The sequence below is a fragment of the Suricata suricatta genome, chromosome 12 (genome assembly GCF_006229205.1).
Source record: "Suricata suricatta isolate VVHF042 chromosome 12, meerkat_22Aug2017_6uvM2_HiC, whole genome shotgun sequence".
Lineage (NCBI taxonomy): Eukaryota > Metazoa > Chordata > Mammalia > Carnivora > Herpestidae > Suricata > Suricata suricatta.
Window position 1 is genome coordinate 102,721,658 of NC_043711.1, and position 17,168 is coordinate 102,738,825.

General features: G+C 56.8%; 1 protein-coding gene across 1 annotated transcript in view; it reads left to right on the forward strand.

Annotated features, from left to right (window-relative positions):
* Nucleotides 1-85: 85 nt before the first annotated feature.
* EDN3 (endothelin 3) overlaps nt 86-17,168 on the forward strand; it is a 30,319-nt gene continuing 13,236 nt past the window's right edge. The window contains exons 1-4 of the mRNA XM_029917983.1: nt 86-137; nt 729-1,017; nt 15,497-15,670; nt 16,578-16,655. Coding sequence (XP_029773843.1) covers nt 86-137; nt 729-1,017; nt 15,497-15,670; nt 16,578-16,655 — 593 coding nt within the window. The remainder of the gene's footprint in view (nt 138-728; nt 1,018-15,496; nt 15,671-16,577; nt 16,656-17,168) is intronic.

The window sequence follows — 17,168 nt, forward strand, 5'->3', positions numbered from 1 at the left end:
GAGGCCGCCGCGCCGGGCCCAGCGCCCCTTCTCGGCCACAGGCGTCCGTGCTCCCGGCCCGGTGCCCCGCGCCCGATCAGGGTTCATGGAGCCGGGGCTGTGGCTCCTCTTCGGGCTCACGGTGACCTCCGCCGCAGGTAAGCGCCCCTGCCGGCGCGAGCGCACACAAAAGGACCCCGTGGCGGGGGGGCGCGGGGAAGGGTGCGTGGTGGGGAGCGGTCCCTCGCCTGGCCTCGCCACCCCTGGAGGCGCCTGGGGGCGGGCCGGGGGCGGGGGCGTTGGTCGGAGCACCGACCACCCCCGGGGGGCTCTGGAGGCTGGGGCCCACCCGGAAGCCAGAGACGCGGCCCGCCCCGGTGGACTTGGTGAAGTTTAAACGAAGTTGGGAACTTTTTAAAAGCTTGCCAATGATTCAGACACTGTGCAAAATGATTGCACAGTTTTCAACGGGTGCAAATACCTTGCAGACTCTGCAGAAAGTGAAAACAGCTTGCAAGCTTTTCACGGAGTCATGCACGAAACTTGAAAACTTTTCAGAAACCGTGCCCATAGCCTTTTGCAAACTTTTCAGAACATGAGGCAGAGCTTGGAGACTTTATAGAATGTGCAGCTGGCTTGCACCCTGTGTAGAAAGTTTGGCGTCCCTCTCCCCCAGGTCCTTGGGAATGGGGGGGGCCGTGTGTGGGGGAGTCTGCACACTCAGGAGTCCCTCCATCTCCCTCCTGCAGGACTGGTGCCTCGCCCCCAGCCTGGGGGCGCTGGCAGGAGCGGAGTGCCTGGGGCCCTCCCTGCAGCCGGCTCTGAAGGGGACATCGAGGACATTGAGGCTACTACACTCTTGCGGAGCCCAAGTCCCAGAACCCCGGGGCCGGAGTGGGAGCCAGGACAGCCCAGGGCACCGGCGTCGGAGGGGGGTCCTGTGCGCCACAGAGCAAGGCGCTGCACGTGTTTCACCTACAAGGACAAGGAGTGTGTCTACTATTGCCACCTGGACATCATCTGGATCAACACTCCCGAGTGAGTCAGCCCGCCCTGGGTGCTGGGGAGTGACCGAGAGGGCTGGGGGGCCCCCACCCTCCCCACCAGCGCCTCAGCCCGGAGCCCCCCTGCACGGCCTGCCGCGCTGGCTGGTGGGTGGGCTCCCGCCAGCTCGGGGCCCTGTCTGCAGGTCAGGGGTGCGTCTTCCATCCCTCAGAGGGCCTGGCCCGGGAGAAACCCAATCTCAGAGTTTCTGATCCGGTGGAAGGGGGAGCCTTCCCTCAGAGAGACGCGAGCCGGCCAGAGGGATTAGACACCTGAGAAGTCTTTCTTCCATTGAGGAAAGTTATCTCCTGCCCCCAGGGGCTAAGTGGGCCCCCCCCACCTCCCGACCCTGCCAAGCCCCAAGGAGTTTCAAATTCCTTGAAAGCAGAGTGCTCTCCGGGGTGGGCCTGGCCGGGCCTGGTGGAAACTTCCCAGCAGGGTGAGATTCCACGGGTACCAGGCTCCTTTCTTCCTGGGGGTGGAGGACCGACTGGTCCGTCATCCACCGCCACCTACTGCCCCAGATGGCCTTCCTGTCTCCCGTCCAGCCCCTAGTGATCTTACTGTAGGACCAAGGCAGTGGCACCTGCAGTCCTAGGGTCTGGAGTCCACCTTCCAAGGCCATGGGCAGACAGCTCTCTGCCTCGGGAGGATTTGAGTGCCCCCCAGTCACTTACTCAGTTTGGGGATCTCCTTCTGCAGAGACATCACCTTACAGACAGTAAAGAGGGCTTGACCTTGCTCTGGTCACCTGCCTTCTGGGCTTTGTCTTCCCTGAGCTCTGAAATCTGGGATGTGGACCAGATTATCTCCATGTTCCATTCCCCAGATGTTTCTTGGGATCCCTGGGGACTCCTGCTGGTGCCCTACTAGGGGTTCTTGTTGAGGAGCTGGTGGTGAATGGGGACCTTTCACCGGGGAAGGCAACTTGGTGGCTGTATTTGCAGCCACCCCGATTCATGTCCCCATGGCTTCCCGCGTCCCCAGACCTCTGAGCACGCTCGGTGACAGCTTCCATGGGCTCACTTACCTCCGTGTTTCATGAGCCCCTGCAAAATGAGGCATCGAGGAGGCTACACCTGCGGGGTCAAATAGCTTTCAGGCCAGGTGATGGGATCTCTGAGCGTGTCCGGGGTTGGTCTGGAAAATGACCCCATTATGCCAGAATGGCGGACGGGGTGGCTTCAGTGAGCCACCTTGATCTCTCCTAGGGTCCCAGCTCAGAGGGACCCATGCCCGGTTTAATGCCGTCTTGAAATTCTCAACGCTGCTTGAACCAGAGGTCCCACATTTGCGTGTTCTCCCAGGTCCCCCAAGTCACGTAGCTGACCCAGGTGGCCGAATTTGCTCGGCAGGCTGTGTCCCCTCAGGCCCCCTACGGACAGCCCCACCAGAGGGAAGTGGTGTGCGGTGGGTGGGGAGGTCCCGGACGCGACTGCCATGGATCGCCTCCTGTTCTCAGACACCGATCGGGCTCACCTCTTCTCACAGCCGCTGTCACCCTGACACTTGTGTTTTCTGATTCCTGCCCTCCTGGTGGCGTGACCAAAGTATCTTCCCAGAATCAAGGACTCGGGGCAGTCAACACAGGACTGCATCTTGCCTTAGCCAGGATCCCAAGCTGTGCAGATAGGAGAAAGGAAAGCTGACTGAATTAGGGGCAGTGGGCCTGGGGGGCGGGGGAGGGTTGGGGGGGAAGGAGAGGGTTTGGAGACCACGTCCACTCCCTGCTTGTCCCTGGGCTCCTGGCAGCGGCTGGAGGCTTGATTGCTTGAAATGCGCCCAAGGGGCTCAGCAGACGCCCTTGATCTGTTGGACGCCATGTCTCATAATTCCGACTTGTCTTGTATGAAGCTATGGACCTTTGACTTTTTTTTTTTTTTTTTTTTTAGGGCGGCCAATGTGCTGGCCTCCTCCCTCGCAGTTTGACCTCTTCCCCTTTCCTGACCCTGATTCATTTAAAACCCTAGGAGAGAAGGATTAATATGGTGTTTGAGAACTCTGCGTATAACAAAAATGACAACAGACAGATGGGCATTCTGAAGTTAGACAAGCAAAATAGTTTTCAGAAGGAAGCTTTTTCCAGACGCTTTTCCTCTCTCCTTCCTTCTCCTCCCGCCCTCCCCCCCCACCCCCGCAACCCCCTTTGCCAGCCTCCCTCCTTTCCTTTCTTTCCTTCCTTCCAAAACTCTATCGGTTGGCAGACAGGATCATTAACATCTTGGACAGGATTGCCATGTGGAAAAATGGGCTCTGGGGACAGGGAACGTGGGTCTGTGGAGAAATGGAGGAAGACACTGCAGAATTGAGTCAAAGGGACTCAGTTCAGTGGAGAGCGGCGAGTCTTTTCCAGGCCCTGTCCGTTCCCCGCCCCACCTCCCGGGGCGGGCCCTCCCGGTCTGCGGACTCTTCTCCCCTGTGCGATGTGCATTCTGGTCTCGCAGCTGCCCCGGGAACTCTAGGGATCTTGATCCTCATGCCTATGTCAATAGTCTTGACCTTGGGTGATTTTTCACCATTTGGGGTCCTGTTGCGTGAAGATAGACCCCACAGCCCTGCTCTGCCTCGGGAGGACATTTGCGGGCATTCTGGGAGTGTGGGCGCTCACGCCGGGTCCGGGACCTGACGGCTGCAGTGCGATGTGCCAGGTCCTGCCAAGGCCCTTTCCGCATCTTCTGTGGACAGTTGACCTCCGGTGAGGGCTGGAGAGGCCAGGTTCACGAAGGATCTTGTGTGTGGAAGGGCTGAGGGTCTCGCCTACTCTTCAGGCTTGCCTCTTCCAGACCGGAGCTCGGTCAGCCCTCTCTGCCGAGGGCTGTGCTAGACGCTCGGTAACGCTGCTTGGCTTTGGTTACGTCCTGGTGCGCCTTCCTCGTCTTCGCCGGCACTGCGGTATTGGTCTGTGGTGCTTTCTCCCCCGAACAAGGCTTCTTGTTCCAGCCTGCGTGGATGCTCCCCCGAGGCCCGCGCACCCCAGCAGATACGTGTGGGAATGTGGGTGTTCTCAGGGGTGTTGCCTGTAACTTCCCTTTAGCCTCTAGGAAGTCTGTGGCCGTGGCCCCAAAGAGGAACCAAATGCGTCCTGGACGACTGCATTTCCTGGGCTCGGGGAGGTGCTGATCCACCGCCCAGTGTGGTTTCTGTGACTGTCCTTGGCCGTGTGAGGGAGCTTTTGCCGTCTCCCAAACAACCCCACCATCGCCAAGAAAAACAGGACAAAAACTCCAAATCAGAGAGAAACACATCCCATCTCAGGATCGTGGAAAGTTCGCTAAGAATGAGATAACAAGGGAAGAAGTAGTGAGCAAGTGGTCTGTGTGCTTACACACGTGGACACCTGGGCGTTCTCCGCGAGGACTTGAAATCCCGAAGTGTCCTCGGGCACAGCAGGGATTGCGTGAGGGCTGCCAGAGAGACAGAGGACACGTATGTGTGTGCATATGTGTGTGTAGAGATGTCTGTACAAATATGCACACATGCACCCATAGGAGGCATTTTGGAGGCAGAAATCTTTCCTTTTCTGGCACCCCGGGTTTTTTTCCACTAAGGCCGCCCAGAGGGGAGGTGGGACATGAATCTAGGAGTATGTCACCAAGACCTGACCGTGACGGTAACAGCACAATCTCTAGGCCCCAGGGCCAGGGCTGCCTGTCACACTCCATGCTGTGGTCGGAGGGCGCCGGTGAGCACAAAGTTTTGGCTCTAGTCCCGCTGAGGTCACCTCCTCCGACCGGCCGCTGCAGGTCTCGCCTGGCCTCCAGGGGTGGCACTGAGCGAGCCGCATCAGCTTCAACCCCCTGTGGGCTCCTAGACGGTCTGATTGGCACAAGGTTTACAGACCTGGGGGTGAAGGTGTGCCCGGCTGCTGATGAACAGCCTGATAAGGACGCTCCGGCCAAAGGTTAGTCCAGGCTCCGTGAGACTTGGTTCCGCCCTTTCTGCCCCTCCTTGCTCTCTCTTGCTTCCCTGTCCCCTTGGCAAATCACTGGAATGTTTGGGGCTTGGCGTTCTGTGTAGGCATGGCCTGGGGCTCCCCTCTCTAGTGGGGAGCGGGGGCAGCAGCCAGCATCTGCCATTTCAGGCCAATGGGGACGGTCAGTTTAGAACCTATTTGCTCAGTGCTTCCTGGTGAGGTCTTGGTAGAGGGTCTGTCTGCCTTCTCCTGGGCTCACCGCAGTCCACACTGGGCCCTGTGGTCTGCGGGGACGACCCTGCCCAGGACCTGGGGGTGGGGGCGCCACCAAGAAGCGATTCTGGGAAACACCTGCCCGCTGGTCGACAGAAAATAGTTTGCCTTACGCTCGGAAGGACCCATCAGAGAAGATGCTGTCGGCCGGACTGGACGTGAGTGTGACCGCGGGGCTCTGGCCGCTGCCATTTTGCTCAACTTTGTGAGTCTTTCTCCTTGTGCGAAGCATGTCTGTCTCCTTCGAAATCTGGTAAATGTTTGGATCCAAGCTTTGAGTTCAAGGATCGTGTCCCTGAGAAGCCTTCACGGCAAGATACGTCTTTGGAAGTTGAGGACCTTGGGGCAAAACCTCGGTTTGTTGGACAGGTCGGTGCGTGGAAGGCGACCTCACTGTAGGGGTCACCGGGTCCGAGAGCCCCCTTCTGGGCCCCAGGGCGGGTGTGAGTAGGCTGGGGGTGGGGGTGCAGGAGCAGAGACGGACTCGGCCAGAGCGCAGCAGACCCCCACAAGGCGAGTGACGCAGTGCTTCTCGGCCAGAAAGTGTGGAAGGAGAGGTGTGACCCTGCGTGACCCCGGGGGGGGGGGCGGGGGGAGAGTTTGGCTTTCTGCGAGATGAAAGGGACCTCACAGCTGGGAACTTGGCCTTCAGTCTGAAGGCAGGTGAAAGGCTCTGACATCTCTGGTGTGGTTTATTCCGGCAAGAATTTAAAACAGAGGAAGCTGGGAGCAAACAGCACTTTCCTTCAGGAGGCCCCGCGGCGGGGCTGGGCCCTCGCCCGGCCCTCTGCTCAGCGCCAGGCCTGGGCCCCTGGGGACCCACAGCACCTCCACGCACACCTGCAGGTGGCCCTGCCCTCACTGTGTGTCACGTGTCACAGGGAAACAGGGTGCCTTGGGATGGGACGCGCACACTCTTGTCCCTACTTGGGACAGCAAGGGAGAGACGTCTCAATGCCAAGGGCCGGCTGCTTGTCCGGACAGAGTTCGGTGTGCGCTCCTGCCCACTGGCAAGTGTCCCTCGAGGGGACTGACCGCGGGAGGGGAGCCCGTCTGCCTCTTTCAGCTGCCCCAGCTTGGGGCCTTGGGGAACCCAGAGCTTTCAGAGGGCTTGTCCACGGTTGGGAGGCGCAGACCTTCCCTTCTTTTATCGCCCGCTCAGGCCTGACCTAGCCAGAGGCCTCGGTAAACAGTAACCCCAGAACGGGCAGCCGGGGAGCCCTGTGTCCTCGCCCAACAATTCGCAGAATGAAACAGATTTGTCTCGGGAGTCCCCGAGAGGCACGGAGGCCAAAGTGGCAATGGCGCCAGTGGCCCATGGCTGGGGCGGGGGGGACAGCTCCACCCGTGACTGGGTTCTGCCAAAGGTCAGAAGCAAGTCAGCGAGAAAGCAGAAGTGTGTCTCTCTCCTGGACTGTTTCCATGGATTTCTTGCAGGGTGGAGGATGGGGCGAGGCCGGTGACATCTCTGCAGGTGTGCCCAAGTGTCCGTAGTAAAGATAAATGAGGGTTACTGCAATATTGAAAAAAAAGTGAAAGCAACAAATTCATAATGAACGAAGTATCAACATTTACAGGAAGGACCTGACCCTGCGCCCACCCGCCTGCCCCGCTCCCTTGCCCGGAGCCCGACAGTGAGTTCTTGATTGGCGGGAAAGCCCGTGTCTCTACAGGGACTCAGGTATTCTTAGTTTGAGGTAGGTGGCCGGTGGGTCGGAGTTACTAATCCATTACTGATGGAAGGACCTGACAAAGGACACAAACAACTAGATTAGGAGGAAAAGGGGCCTGTATTCTCGTCAGGCCGGTGAGCAGGTCTTTGCTCAGCAGGATTTTCCGTCCTGGCGGTGAAGTCTCCTGAGAATTAGCCAGAGTGTCTTCTCTTACTGCGGGTTCTTGAAAAGGATGGGTGATGGCGTCTGTACTTCCTTTTTTTATCCCTCTGCAAATGCCCTCCAACCCTAAAAAAAGGACCTGCGCCTTATATGACCTCCACTGTTTCCACTGCTGGGAACTATTTTGAGCCACATCTGTCTGCAGCTTTGCATAAACTTAGAATGAGGCCATGCCAGACAGACGTGGGATGGCCCACATTCCACCTGGAATCCGCTGGGGTCACGGGGCGGGGGCTGGGGAGGGAAACTCCAGCCTCACTCCCAGGCGCGCGCGGTCGGGCCGCAGCGGACGGAGGGGAGAGCGCTCGTCCGCCGGGTCCCGTGGGTGGCTTCATTCCCCACGGAGCGGAGGGCTTTGTCCCCCAACTTCTGTTTTGAGCTGTAACTCTCGAAAACCTCCCAGCGCACTGCACGCACAGAGCGGTTTTCTGCCCCCCTTTCCCTGGCCCCCTCGGGCCCCCAGATCTCCTTCCGTGGGTGTGTGCCCGTGTTGGGGAAGGGTGCACCTGCGTCCCGGGGACCTGGTGCTGTGACGAGGTCTGTGGCTTTGGTGCCACTTTTCAGCTTGTGTAGATGGTAACAGGACACAAGAGCGTGTAAACGGTCTGGCCAAGCGTTCCATCCAAGCTCTGATGTGGAGCCTCCTGGGCACAGGGACCCCCGATTTAGCTGTGGCTTTACTGCTGGAGTGAGAGGTGCGGCCTGACCCGGCCACTGCTGTTGGGGGACTGAGCGATGCCGGGGTCTGAGAATATCGAGGTACAGCGTGGAGCTGGATGGACATTTCCAGACGAGGGACTCTCCGTGAGCTAGTCTTCCGTGTGGACCAGAAGCCTGGGGCCGCCTGGCAGCCCTCTGGTGTCCCCTCTGGGGCCCCAGCCATCTATGCAGCCTGGTTTCTCCATCACGCCGCTGGTGTGGCCAGCAGGAGTTCTTGTCAAGACATAGATCTTTCACTCCGAGGAATCCAGGGACACCTTCTCTCCAGGAAAACCCCCTCTAGGACGGGCCACCTGAGGGCAACAGTAGAACAATCAATCAGCCAAGAGGGCGGCACATTTGGGAGATGGGGTGTAGCCCTGAAATAAGGGCTCATTTAGAGCTCACACCATCCTTCCCTCATTCATTCAATACGCATCTCTTACTGAGATCACTGAGGTGTCACTGAGCCCACGCCTAGCCAGCGGCTCCATCTGTGCGCAGAAGTGGGCAAGGAAGAAGTGACCAGTGATGCCGGTTGGAAGGGTCCGGTTCATTGCTGATCACGAGGGACAAGCAGGAGCCAGTAGGGAGGCAGACTCGACCGCCTTCTTGGGTCTTACTTTACAGATGGGGGTCGGCAGACTCTGAAAATGTCTGTTATTCTGGTAATATTCCCAGACAAGCAACCAAGTCCCAGATAAACTCAACCTTCTTTTTTTTTTTTGATGGAGGAGTGTCCTAAAAAATAGTCAACCGCCAGCACGTAGTGCATTGCTCACTTTTGATATTTCTAACAGCTGTCAGAAAGCTGTTTGCAAGGCTTCGGGAAGAGGGGTCTCCACATGGGCTGGTGGCGCGGTGAGGAGTCTGCCTTGGGGGTTTATCCAACGTTAAGATGCAAGGATTTTCTGCAGCGGAAGCAAAGCGACAGATTGCTGGTCTGTTTCACATTGTGTGTGAGCATCAGATCTGTGCAGTCCCCTTAGAACCAGAAAGCGCGAATGTAGTTTTGCTTGTATAACAAGGTCGTGGGAGAACACTATTTCCTGGCCTGTTTTCGTTCCTGGAGGCTGGAGGGGCCCCTGCGGGTTGTCTGGCTCAAGGCCTGGCCCGAGGCCGATGTGCACAAGCGTTTGATGGCGGGACAAGGGCTAGGTCGCTGGAGCCGGCCACCTCTGAGGTGGTCAGCTGAGAGCCTGGGGCTCGGCGCCTGGCACCCTGGTGCGGAGGAGAGCATGTGGCCCGCCTGCCTGCACCTGCCCGAAGCACAGCGCCATCCACACCAGACATTCCCCAGTGGGCCCGCCTGGGAGGGAAGGACTCCGCCAGCTTCGTTTGCTGGGTCTTGTCCTGACGCTGAACCCACTCTTTTGTGCTTTGTCATGATGGAGAAAACCTCCGGCAGCTGAGACCCTCTGGGTCTTCCTGTTAAATCCCAGAGGTCATGGTCCCTTCGCTGCAAGAAAGTGAGTTCCGGATCGGCTGGCTGTCGGTGGTCCCCAGCCACAGAAACCCAGTCTAGACTGACGTGGTGTAAAAGAGGTTTATTGGAAGGACAAAGACTGAGAAGCAGCAGCGTCAGAAGCAGGAGGGGCGCCGGGGCTGTGGGCCCAGGGCTCACCCAGAGGCACCAGGCGGCTGGGGCCCCTTGGCCAACGGCAGCTTTCTGATCTTGTGTTGCCCCACTCGGGCATCTTGGGAGAGATGGGGTCCCATTTGTCCAGTTTGGGTCACCTGCTGGGTCCTTAGACAGGGGCAGGTGAGGCACATTGATGGACGATCTCGCCGAGACCTCACACAGAAGGGAGGGATGATTTCCCGGAGGAAGGGTAGGCACTTAGATCCCAGAAGACAAGAGCAACCAAGCTTGGCCTCAGGCTCGCGAGGATTCTGGGCTTTCAGGTCCTTTGAGAGGGGACCTCCTGTCTTTGAGCTTGCGTCCCCCCTGCCGTCTCACCTTTGGGCTCAGCAGGTGCACCGGGCGCTCATGGAGGAGAATGGCTCCCCCTGTCTTACTGGTCAGAACAGAGCTCTTTCTTCACGGTTCTCCCAGGTTAGGGGGACCCAGGCAGTGAGCGAAGGTGGGCCACACTTTCTTCCTTGGCCACGAAGACGTTCCTAAACTTGGGAGAGGGGGTCGGTGATGGTTTCTGTGGAAGGAAGTTCATGAGAGCTGAGATGGCGCAGGCGTTGGAAGGCCTGCTGGGGTTGAGAAGTGGTTTCCCCGGGGAGCGGCGGGAGGTACCCGATGGCCGTGGGGGCCTCTCTGCCAGCGGGACGGTCGTTTCTGTCCCTGTGGGCTGCAGGGTGGGTCCGCAGGGTCATGCCTTCTGTACAGTATGTTCGCTGGGCCTAAGGGTGATGCTGCTTCTGCTTCCCCTTTCAGAAGGAAAATGGGAACCAAGCAAGTAGCTCCTTAAGGTGACATTCCGATGGAAGTGAAAACGATCTGTATGTTTCAGAGACCAGAACGTGGGCTTCAAACAGCTCTACTTACACAAATGGGATCCGGTGCTGATGGTATCACTGTGTCATGTGGCCTGTCTAGCCCGGCTTCGTGCGGCAGGCCCCCAAAGCGGCGTGACAAACGCAGATGCTCACCAGGGCCAGGCAGGGAACACAGATGAGCGAAGAAGGAAAGGAGTTTGCAGGGACTGGGGCAAAACAGAGCGTTCGTGCCCCGTCTCTGACTTTGTCGCGCAGCTTGGGAGGACGGCCGCCATGTTGGAGCTTGGGGCTGGTGTTGATACGGCCTCCAGTCATTCAAGAGAAGGTGGAAATCAGGATGTTCATGTAAAATTTCAAACGTTTCAAAATAAAAACCCTCTGTTGATTGGATGAAACCCATAAATTGCCAAATTGCTGACCCCTATGGTGGACTAAGCTGTGTGTCTAGGGCTACTTGTCTGTCTTACTCCTGATGTTCACCCAGAGTCTGGTCCAGCCTGCTATTCGCTGAATGCTATTCAGTGAGGTGGGGGAGGGGGGAATGAAAACTGGGTTTTCAGTGACAATTTGATAAACTTCCCTGAGAGATTAGAATTTGGCCAGTGAATCTCTTTTTGCTGCTTCTGGATGCCCCTGGGAATGTCTCTATCCCTCCTCAGGTATAGGGGCGCCTGGGGGGCTTAGTCAGTTGAGCATCTGACTTCGGCTCAGGTCATGATCTCGTAGGTTGTGGGTTCGAGCCCCATGTCAGGCTCTGTGCTGATAGCTCAGAGCCTAAAGCCTGCTTCCGATTCTGTGTCTCCCTCTCTCTGCTCCTCCCCTACTCATGCTCTGTCTCTCCATCTCAAAAAATAAATAATAAAACATTAAAAAAATTAAAGTTCAGTTATAGAAGCCAGTTTCCTGATCAGAAAAGTGGAGTTAGCAAATCAATTTATGAGATGGCAACACTGAACTTAAAAACAAAATCTTAAAAAAAAAGTCAATTTTCCTTATTTTGAAAACTCCTTGCAGAGAAAAATCAAGTGCTCTCCGTGTGCTATGCAGATGAAGGATGGGCATGAGGGTTGGGAGGTTTAATATTTAATAACATTTATAGATGACATTTGGGAAAAAGTGGGAAATAAGGAACATGGTGATAAATGAGACTGGCACCGCCGTCGCTGATCTATAATGAACGTGCATAGCTCGCGGCCCAATTTATTTCACAGACACATACCACGCGAGACTCCTCAGGTGTAGGTGTTTTGTCTAAGAGCATGTGGATTGATCTCGTCTGCTTCCCTTTGGTGCGGAGCTCTGTGTTGTAACGGAACCACGAGCAGGTGGAAGGCTGCCTACTTTTTACAGAGAAGCGCAGGCAGCAACCCCTACTGTTCCACGGTGGCTAACCCAGCCGGCCGGGGAGTGAGCTGCACGGGTTCGGGGCCAATCGGACTTCATCTTCACTGGTCCACTGTTAGGTGCTTCTGATTCATGTTCAAGAAACATTAAGAAATGAGAATGGGCACCAAGACAGATGAAACTCAAGCGCTTGTTGGACGGGCCATGGCGCATGACGGAGCAGCGGGAAGGAAGCACGGGGAGGACAGCGTCACCGCATCTCATGGCGCGCTGGCCCCTTACACGCCCTTCCTTATTGCTTGCTCACACATCTCAAATGCAGCCCGGGCAGGTGGGATATTTTCTGCCTGGTAACAACTCACTTGAATTCCCAAGACCAGATGAGCAGCAATGAGAGCTGTCGTTAATTTACTGCTAGCTTTTTGCCGACGATTTCACTTTGCAGTGCGGTGTGTCATTCAGCCTGGCCAGCAGCCCTTTTGTACATCAGGAAACTGTCAAGAGGGTGGAGTGACCGTCATGTACGTGCTTAACAACACAATAATAGAGTTGCCAGCTCACCTTTCCCTGTGCTCTGGTACCTGGCACACATCGTACATATTAGCTTATAATGTGTCCTTGACCTGGTTTCACAGCCCCGGAGTGTGTGAACTGCTGCAGACTTCCTATGTCCCCATCACACTTAAAATAATCCTAGGGATATATGTGTGTGTGTACATATGTGTGTCTAGGTATATATGTCTATATATATAGTACATATCTAATATACGTATTGTGTGTGTGTGTAGATACAATGCTTGACAAATGTTGGAGATTCTTTATTTGAGAGAGAGAGAGAGAGAGAGAGAGAGAGAGAGAGAGAGAGTGCGTGAGCAGGAGAGGGGCAGAGAGACAGAGGACAGAGGACAGACATAGAACCCAAAGTTGTGGTGACAGCTCAGAGCCTGACTCGGGGCTTGAGCTCATGAGCAGTGAGATCATGACCTGAGCCGAAGTCGGACGCCCAACTGGCTGAGCTGGCTCATGTTGGAGATGCTTTGTAACGAATTTGTGGTTATTGAACCTTTTAGGTTGGAGAGGGTCCTGTCTTACCAGACTAGATTATCTCACAGTTCCTGCCATTTGCTCAGCCTTGTGCTGGGTCCACGGCAGGTCCCGGAGATGACCAGCCTTCTACTTGTGAGGAGCTGGTGACCCACCTTTAGATCTGGACACTCAGGTCCCCTCGCTGGGCCCTGTGGGCCGTGTCTCCACTCAAAGGAGTCTATGGGACTGAAGGTGCGCCCCTTCTAGACCGTGTTCCAGGTGTTCAGGATCCGGGAGTCCCTTACCCAAATGTCCCCGATCCCCCTTCCAAGGCCAGTGTGGGTATCTTCCAGAGTGACGCCCAGGGATGGCGCAGGGCTCCAGGCACGTCTCCCCAGGTGCACAGTGTGGCCAAGGGACGCATGAGGCCCCCTTGGTGTGGAACAGAGTGCGATGGAAGAGAAGGTGTGAACCTTCTTGGACGGCCACGCTCCAACACAGCTCCAGGAGCCCAACTTCAAGCCCGGACGTCCAAGGTGTTTTGAAGCCATATCTGTTCAGGTAGGAAGGTGGAACTGTCTTATTTAAGAGCTTATCAGATTAATTTCAAACCTTCAGGGCCACCTGGGGGGCTCAGTCAGTTGAGTGTCCGGCTTCAGCTCAGGTCATGATCTCACGATTCGTGAGTTAGAGCCTTGCGTCAGGCTCTGTGCTGACAGCTAGCTCAGAGCCCGGAGCCTGTCTTCAGATTCTATGTCTCCCTCTCTCTAACCCTCCCCTGCTCACACTGTCTCTCTCTCTCTCTCTCTCTCTCTCTCTCTCTCTCTCAAAAATAAATAAAACATTTAAAAAAGTAAAAAAGAAACAAACCTTCAAATTGTCAGCCCATGCCTCCATTTGGAACTGGAGCCTTGTTAGAGACCTACTCTTCTGGGGTCTGGACCACCTTTGAAACCCTCCATTTCCTCAGCCTCCACCCTCCCCACCCGCTCCTGGAGCTCAGCCAGCCAGCTGGGAGGGGAGACCATGCTTGGACCCCCAGGGCTTGGAGCAGGGATTTCTAAGTCCCGGGATGTGGGGAAGAGGAGGGGGCTGTGTCTCTCTGTAAATACTTTGAAAATTGCAAAAGCTCATTTGCATATGATCTCTTTGCACTTGGCCGTTAGGAAAGGGCTCAGCATCACTATTAACAAATACCGCGTTGCCTCGTTTCCTTACTTAAAACACTTTGGAGTGTTTTTGCTGAAGTTGAGTGGCTCTGCACACGCAAATGCACCATCAGCTGACAGCAATTTCAAAATTGCAGGTCTTGCTGTTGATGGAAAAATGGCAGTGTTGTTATTCCTTGTGTGTGATTTTCACCAAGAAATGAGGACTGGGTTTGATGTCAACACTTTGAGATTTAATGTGGCCCTTTTACTGGAAAAGTATACCTTTAGCCAAATCCTGCTTCACAACAGTATCTGTGTCATTCTGCCCTCTTGCCCCCGTCCCCGTCCCTGAGAAGAAATGGGGTATTAGCAAAGGTTCGGCTCAGACTGGATCAGGACTGGGTCCTGCCTGCTTTCTCTTTTGAGCCTAGACTGCTGGCTATCTAGGGCAGGAGGAGCCCACCGGCTGCCCAGTGGGGAGGAGCCCACCACAACGCAGAGGACGGAGCACAAGGAAGGGAATGGGGTGGGAACGCTCCCCTCCTCTGGCCTCCGACCCAGCAGGGGGAAGTTGGAAGTTGGTTCCAAGCGCCAGGTCACGAGGGGGCGCCCCCAAACCCCACTCTGCCCCAGATGCCCCAAAAACGCTCCATGATGTTGATGTGTGTTTCAAATTAAAGTAAATCCAATTTGATTTTATTTTGAAAATGCAGAGAGGATGTCAGAACTCCCTTTGAGGAGGAGGGTTGGTGGGGCTCCGCAGGGCTCCCAGAAACCAAGGTGGAAAGCCAGCCTTGTTGGAAAAGCAACTGTCAGCCACAGAAGTTTCCTTGGTTATTAGCAATTTGTCCCCCGGTCCCGTTCAATAGTGCTAATGAATGAAGCATATGCTTTTCATTTCTTCCCCCACAACTGCCGCCTGGCTGTCTTCCTTCTTCTCTGGGGAGCGATGGGTTGGGTGTAGACTGGCGTAGGGAAAGACAAATGTTCATTGTTCTGAATGACACCAACAGCCCTCTCCAGCTCCAGCCATAAGTGAGATTGGTTAACATTTTCAGACTTCTAAATAAGCCTTTTCCCAAGGCCCAGTCCCTCCTTGGTTGTGACTTACGGGCACAGGAGGCCCTCTGATGTTTGTGTATCAGAGAGAATGGTGTTTGAAGGCCAGGATGGGGCCGTAATGGCCGTAATTACATTTGTGTATTCCCATTAATGCAGATGACGGGCTAGGAAGACGCGAAGTTGGGTGCTGGGCAGGCAGAGTACGGCCAGCCTCGGGCCGGGAGCCGGGCAGGCCTCTTACTGGCATGGGTGACAGGGCCCAGGCGCGGGCCCAAGGACCGAGGCACCCAGCATGTGTCAGCCAGAACGTCAGCGTCTGGGGTGTGGGCCCAGGAAGACAACCCAGAGCCACCCTCGGCGGACCCGGGGCTGGGGGTGCACCTCAAGTGCCACATCTCCTCCCCCAGCACCTGCCGCTGCCCAGCCCGCTTACTGGGAGCTTGGGGGAAACAGGTGAAAGGTTCCCTGCTGAGGTTTGCTAAGACCCAGAGCACGGGGGACCATGGGGACGCCAGTTCCTCAGGTGTCACCGGACTCCACCTCTCTCGGTCTGTCCACAGTCCCCCAGCCCGGCCAGCTCCGCCCCCACGGATGCCCCCCGAGTCAGGAGGCCGCCCGCACTTGTCCACGTGACCCTGACGCTGCTCTGTCCTTTACAGGCGGACGGTGCCCTATGGATTATCCAACTACAGAGGAGGCTTCCGGGCCAGGAGGTCGGCAGGGCGGTTCCCGCGGAGCCCACAGCCATCCACGCGGACACTGCGCTGCGCTTGTGCGCGGGGCCAGGACAGCGCCTGCCTGCAGTTCTGTGCCCGCACCCTGGCTGTCAGCAGGTACGACGTGCCCGCCACACTCACCCCTGCGCGTCCGAAGCTCCGGGCGAGACCGGGCCGGGAGAGGCTGACTGCCACGCGGGGCGCCCTGGCTGGTGTGGTCCCACGGGCTGTGCACGGCCCATGGGCGCCCTTGGCTCCAGGGAGGGCAGGTGGGTACCGCATCCTGTCCCCTTGCTGCCTTCCGGAACAGAGCCCACAACGTGGCCATGGCCGTGTCTGGTCTCCAGACACACGTGTGGACTGCACGGCAACTTGGCTGAGTAAGTTGCCAACATTTAAAAATTGAGGAATTACCTACCCTTGCCAAATGGGTGTTTGTAGCTCCTTGAAAAATAGTGAATGGGACCATCTGGTCTCAGGGGGGCCTCCCATTCCCTCCTGGCCAGTATAGGCTGGAATCGAGGGGGCCCGCAGTTGTACTGCGACCATTCACCTGCATGACCCAGCACCTCAGTTTGGGGACCCTAGGAGTCCTTGAGTTTGAGACCCTGTAGGCCTAACTCTGTGCTGGAGAGAAGTTTGTGAATCGGTCCGGACCTGAATACACGGGTGGATCACAGGTTTGACCCGGGATGGCCGTTTTTGTGGGCCTCCACTCAGTAGGCAGGTGCTGGCCATAGTGGTCAGGGACCCAGGATTCGCTGGTGGAAACCCCGGGCCAACTGCATTTTTCTTCTGGACCCCCTGACGTCTGGCGAGTGACTGAGGAGTGGTAGACGCGGTGCTTTGGTAGAAATCTGCCCGCTGTGTGCTCCAGCTTCAGAAGCCGCGCCCGAGATGGCGTCTTCAGGGAACGCTCTGGCGCGCTCGTTGGTGGGGAAGGGGACGTCCTACTGTGACAGCTGAAGATCCAGCCACACGGGAGTGCAGGTCGATTCATTCCAACCCCTTGCTTTCCCCCCAGGGGCTCAGGGACAGCGGAGCATCCTGACAAAGAGGAAGAGCCGGCCGGCGGTGCCGAAGGAGGCCCGCGTCCCAGGAGGTGAAGATACTTTCTGAGGCGTCACACCCTTGGGGACATGGAGGACGTGAGGGTGGCGTGTGATCTGTGAGGGCAGCCAGCGGGAGCCCCACCATGCGTGGGGCGCTGTGTCCACAGAACCGGGCCTTTGGTAGATTGTCCCTGGGGACAGAGCGGGCCGATGCTGTGAGTGGGCACTGTCATTGCCCTGCCTCTGGCTGGCCGCTCTTTGTCATAGGAGTTGACCCCTTGCCTCCCTTGTAACTCCAGAGCAATGATATCAGCTCTGGATTTCGCTGGGCCTGGACACAGCTTGCTGACCCCTACTGCTCAGAGAACCCCCTGGCCCCGGCCCACCCAGGCTCATCGACCTGGGCCCGTGTTTCACTTTTCCCAAAGGAATATGTGGTCTTTACCCCCACTCCCCCCAACATGTGGTCTTGATCCCCCATCCCCCCACATGTGGTCTTACCCCCATCCCCCCAACATGTGGTCTTAACCCCACATCCCCCCACCATGTGGTCTTTACCCCCA